Below are 6,000 nucleotides of genomic sequence, written 5' to 3'. Positions count from 1 at the left end.
GAAATAAAATTCAAACAAGTGTTTGCCATTATTATAGCAATGTGCCCCACCGATAAAGAAGAACGAAATATTTATAACTTTTTACAACATTGTGCTCTTTCCAGCGTATGAAGGCCCTTCAGGAAACCTCTGCACCTGTTAACTTTAAAACTTAAAAAATGATACCTGGTAGATATCTGAAGGGCATTTCCACATCTGCCCCTCATGATGTCCGAAGTAAGTGTCTAATTTAACTTGTAACAACGACGTACATAGAAGTCACGCCTTTGCCTTTATGAGATCTTTCCGGGTATATTTCAGTTGAAGGTTGATATGCCTTGGCGTGTGTTTGTGACAAGCATCTCAGAATGGACAGGATACCTGTGTATATGACCCCACAGACGACAAGAGTCCGGAAATATTATGAAAGTGCTCCGTCACGGCATACCGAAATCAACATAGTCCTCACTACATCACCGGACATTCTCATCCAAAACAACAAATATGTAAATAATCTAAAAATCGACATATTTTATTTGGACTCAAAATAAGCAGGATTGCAGTTACACTAATATGCATATTGGCTATGTTACAGAACTTTACAGACTAATGTTTCACATAATCTGGCCTGTAGACATGTTCCACTGGTCGTGTGATCCACATCTGGCGTCGGCAATACTAGCTGTGATACAATAGTATTTACAACGCCTGTACACATCTCACTAATCTGAATGTAGAAAGACATGATGAAAGAACATGCACGTGTAAATAATCTGTAATCATCGGGTTGAGTCTAAACAAGAACATTGAAGTGAGTTTAAAAATAACCGTTTCGTTAGCAAATATCCCTTGTTTTGACATGAAGACATCCCATTCACTTTTGTGAGGGGTGTGCATTGACCTTCCAATTATATCTTAACTATTATCAAATATACGTCATTTTCTGGACTGACGTACTAGCCAGGATTACTGAATATCACAATCAAAGACATTTATATTTCATTGATCTATGAAGGTTTATTTACGTCAGAGACATGAGCTATAGAAGCATTTCTGATTGTAAATATGAATGTTCCTGAAGATGCTACTTCTTCAGAACCTGTCGGTAATCACTCGTCCTGGTTGATGCCAGTCGACACATACAAAGCACAGCTATTGATATTATCTAAGATTATCACAGACTGGAAGCGGAAATCATAATGAATATGCATTGCACCAAGTTCCAATACCTCCTGGCACCGCATTCCGCATGGGTGACCTACCCACCATTGCATTACCTCAAACCTAACGCCGAGTATAACTGAAAATTGAGTACAACTGCAAATGTAGTACAAGGTAACCTTGAGTACAACTTAACCTGAAGCAGACACTGAGAAATCGACAGGATATCCAGCCATGCACGTGTTATTTCGTTTTTGAAAATGGTGATACAACTTCTGCAAATGGTAGCAGCCCATAGGGTCAAAACGAAAAGCTCTTTTAATTATTTCATAAAATAGTTTCCATAATGTATGACAGTACCTGATTCTGTGTAGGTAGTAAGGTACTTATAGCAACGATTGAATGCATTCTTCACATACACAAAAATGGAGATAAATCCGCAGTGATCATCAATCAGAAATCAACTGCTCATTAGCGTTTTCCACATAATAGTTCATATGCGTGCTGCACTGTGCACTTTTTATTTATCACTATAATTCCACCCTATATATTGGTTCACATATCCTTTATCATTTATACTAGCGTATAATAGCTTAATAATTCACTTTTGATTTTAGATTTATTTTAATGTTTACTTAACTGATCAGTAGTTTTGGCCTGATTAAGACTGGCATTACTTCGTCCTCATGTATTAACTCATTTGTCTGCCAAACGTGTGGCCTGTGCATAGCTATATTATGGCACTTAGAAACATGTGTCGTCAGTGGGGGAAATCCATGCAAATTTAATAACATTAGCTCGTATGTACAAAATATTGGTCGAGAAACATAAATGCAATGATTACACTCATTTCACTGGGTACTTGATCTCAAAACACATAACCGACAAGGCAGGTCCTATCGAGGACAACCTAACATATGTCCCCTGTATGCCGAGTCAGCTGACACATCATGTCCTAACGAGGACTCCTAAACATGTTCTCCTTCTAGCGAAGAATACCACACATGTGTCCCCTACACGCCGAGTCATCTGACACAACAGGTCTTTCTACCGAGGACTACCAAACAAATCCACATACGCCGGGTCAGCTGACACAGAGGGTACGTCTAGCGAGGACTACCATACATGTCCTCATAACGAGGATTACCTACCAGGTCCCTTACACGCAGGGACAGCTGACACCAGACCACAGTTAGACACTCTTATGTAGGAAATAACGTTCACTTCCAGAACGTCTGAGAATGAATTTTATAATAATCTATTTGAGTAAAGACGTACTTATGAAGACAGGCATATTCAAGAGCACGATGTTCATAATGTCTGCATACTGTGTTGACGAAGCCCGTGTCTCAGGTTCCCTGGCCCGTCGTACAAAGCACCGAATGTGTCAGTATAGCACTATACAGTGTCACTATCACACGCTGCTCCATCGTCAGTATCCTTGCACTGTCAGTATGTGTTGGCAGCACGATGTACCCAGTACGTTTTCATGTCTCGTTGGAACAGGAGAGACAACACATTTTGGCGTAATATCCATATCTGCAAAGTCTTGCCTTCTTTACCAGCTGACACTGTGAGAAGGAATCCGTACAGGAACCTCCTGGAAGGTAAACAGCAAATTAAGTCTTGCTTAGAAGGAACATGCACTCTTGACTCATAAGTGAGTGGGAGATTTTATGTTCCTTTTAGATACATTCTCGCAATATCACAGCGCGGGACAGGTGAATGAGTTTATACCCATGTGGGGAGTCGAACCCAGATCCTCGACGTGACGTCCGTCGCTTTAATCACTGAGTTACCCCTGGAATCTTCCGAGAGCTAACAGGTAAATCAAGTCTGCCTAAGAAGGAACATAAGGAATATACTGGACAATAAAAACAAGACACCTACATCACGTTTAGACGGAATAGGTGCAGAAACATTCATGTATTGCCTTATCAAGCCACACCAAAGTGTGATATCATAATAACCTAAACTTATTCATGATGTAGATTTTGGCTAATGTGGAAGTAAAGGTAGAGTTGGTCAATCGTTTGTCTTAGTTTTATGGACAACCGGAAATGTGTAGCATTACCCTTTACCAAATACAATATGCACACCGTCAGTCAGATCAGAGATGTTTTCTTGCTTGTAAGACCCTGAGGTTACCTCACCTGACTTGCTGGTAGGTTTTGGTCTAGCTACACATGACTGGGTGTTGCAAGGCTCTCTTGTTCTGGGTTTACCCCTTGTGGGGCATTCTGCACTGGGTTGTTGGTTGGGGGCCAGACATTTCACCTCCCGTGTCCTGTAGCCAGTTCCACAGGACTTGGAACACTGCAAATAAGGGGCATAATGGACTCACAGTGTAAAGGTGGTATTTGATCAGAGCACTGCTCGAGGAAGGATCCATAAAATAAAATATGAACGGCACAAAATCTAAAGTCACATATTGATGACATCTTCAGGCAGTTGATCAGACTTTAAATGTCAAACACGGCTTTGATTAAAACGTGAACCTAGCGAAGATAGTTCTGTGTCAATATACTCTGGCTATTTGGTTTCAGGAATACTAAAGACAGCAGGGTTAGTGTCACCGTTGTAAAGAGTTTCAGGGTTGGGTGTCCGTCGTATGAGAAAAAATTGTGGTGGCACGTTCAGATCAGGCAGGACTGACAGTACACTGGAATTGTACACGTAAACCTTTGGAAAGCAAGGAGTTGTTATGTATGTTAATGTTGGAGGTTAAACTTATGAATGTCGCCAAGGTCACACAAGGATTTCGGTCGAACAGCCATGTTATGACTATTGAATTTTCATAAACGACGATTCAGACTACTTCTGTAAGCAGATAAAATAGTTCCACTACGAGAACTCCGGGGACATCTTGCACACTAAACCATAACGATAATGGTCGTTTTCAATTTCGTGTCCATTCAAACTTTGATGTGATGCAAGCAAAAAATAATATGGATTTACCGAGATTTTTTTATAGTCAGACTCGAATCAATCAAGATTAGTCAGAATACAACATGAGACGAGCACACGCAAACTCGTTGATATTTGTTTTGACAGGTCTGTGTTTTTGACATGACTGCAGCAACGTTTCGTGGTGAGTATGACAGAGCAACAAGCACAAGCTGGGACTCCGACTTATGGAACGGTGGGTGGGTGGAATGGATGGCAATATTTAGAGGCTTAGACAAAGAGAGGTGTTTAATGAGCCTTGATGTACTCAACTTACGACAAACGGGGACGAATGCTGACTGTCAATGTTTGACAGAACATCCACGGCGGCCCACTCACAACGTGTTTTCATTGTTTAATGGAAGGAAAATGTCTTGCGATAAAGGGAGTGATCATCCTTTGTTCGGAAACTCGGGTTAATAGGGCGAAACAACCCCGTGACTCAACCTGCCTCACAATGATAAGACTGCAACGTGCTGTAAGCCATGGTTCTGTCCTGGTTCTACTGCACGCTTGTCGTAGGAGGAACCTCGTGTTGACGAGGACACCTTACCATTTGTGTCAACATTTCAAAAGAAGAAAGCTGCAACTACAAGAAATTGCTCCCCATCTGGACCACCCGATAGTCTTCCGGTGGAATGGGGGTCTGAATGGCCCGATTGACTTTCAAATTCCTGGTTTTCCTTCTGAACTGCAAAGATCACATGTTGTGTCATGGTTTTAAACTGAGGACTGCGACTGATTCAGTTACATTCACTATGAAAGCTGTGTTTTTCTCTATACTACAAGCAGTATTCATATTGGCAGGCTGTTGACACTTTACACTGAAGGCATTAACTGTTAAAGGTAGATGCCTCAGAGCAGTGACAAATACCACTACTGGTCTAAAGAGGCGACATATGTTTAGTAGATGTTGGTCTCTCGGTCACCGAGTACCACCAAAGTGGTACATAAAAACACTAAATGATATGTGTGAGCTTCTGTTACAGCGGCACGGGCTGGGAAGTTTTGCTCGACTATCCTAGGCCTGTTTTTATGTTCGTTCACCAGCTCCCTCCTGAGAGATCCTATCAGATCTCATCATGGTGTTGCTAATGTTTTCCTTTTCTACATTGAAGATCCGAATCCCCATAGAGCCTGAGGGCAAGAACCCAAAAGAGCTTTAAGATCTGAATACCAATAGAACCTGAAGATCCGAATCCCCATTGAGCCTGAGGACAAGAATCCCAAAAGAGCTTGAAGATCTGAATACCAATAGAACCTGAAGATCCGAATCCCCATTGAGCCTGAGGACAAGAATCCCAAAAGAGCTTGAAGATCTGAATACCAATAGAACCTGAAGATCCGAATCCCCATAGAGCCTGAGGACAAGAATCCCAAAAGAGCTTGAAGATCTGAATACCAATAGAACCTGAAGATCCGAATCCCCATAGAGCCTGAGGACAAGAATCCCAAAAAGAGCTTGAAGATCTGAATACCGATAGAACCTGAAGATCCGAATCCCCATTGAGCCTGAGGACAAGAATCCCAAAAGAGCTTGAAGATCTGAATATCGATAGAACCTGAAGATCCGAATCCCCATTGATCCTGAGGACAAGAATCCCAAAAGAGCTTGAAGATCTGAATATCAATAGAACCTAAAGATGCGAATCCCCATAGAGCCTGAAGATAATATCACATTAGAACCTAAGATCCGAATCCCCAAAGAATATGAAGCTAGGAATCCCAATAGAGCCTGAAAATACGAATATCCATAGTGCCTAGTCGACTCTTTTCTTACTCAGTACGTAGCAGTCATCACCTAGAATGGCTCTCATACATTTTATTTATTTTTCTCCGCATATGTTTTTTAGCTTAACACAAAACTCAGTAGTATTCAAGATATACGACGAGGTATATCAACAATTGGTCTAG

General features: G+C 41.3%; 1 protein-coding gene across 1 annotated transcript in view; it reads right to left on the bottom strand.

Moving 5' to 3' along the window:
• Positions 1-490: 490 nt before the first annotated feature.
• The window catches only part of LOC137278679 (A disintegrin and metalloproteinase with thrombospondin motifs 9-like), a 79,564-nt gene continuing 74,054 nt past the window's right edge, over positions 491-6,000 (bottom strand). The window contains exons 15-16 of the mRNA XM_067811184.1: positions 3,294-3,456; positions 491-2,740 (exon numbers count right to left, since the gene is read on the bottom strand). Of these exons, the coding sequence (XP_067667285.1) occupies positions 2,628-2,740; positions 3,294-3,456 (276 nt within the window). The 3' untranslated portion in view covers positions 491-2,627. The remainder of the gene's footprint in view (positions 2,741-3,293; positions 3,457-6,000) is intronic.

Source organism: Haliotis asinina, chromosome 3 (genome assembly GCF_037392515.1).
Source record: "Haliotis asinina isolate JCU_RB_2024 chromosome 3, JCU_Hal_asi_v2, whole genome shotgun sequence".
NCBI classification, from domain to species: domain Eukaryota; kingdom Metazoa; phylum Mollusca; class Gastropoda; order Lepetellida; family Haliotidae; genus Haliotis; species Haliotis asinina.
This window is presented reverse-complemented; position numbering and strand designations above follow the sequence as displayed.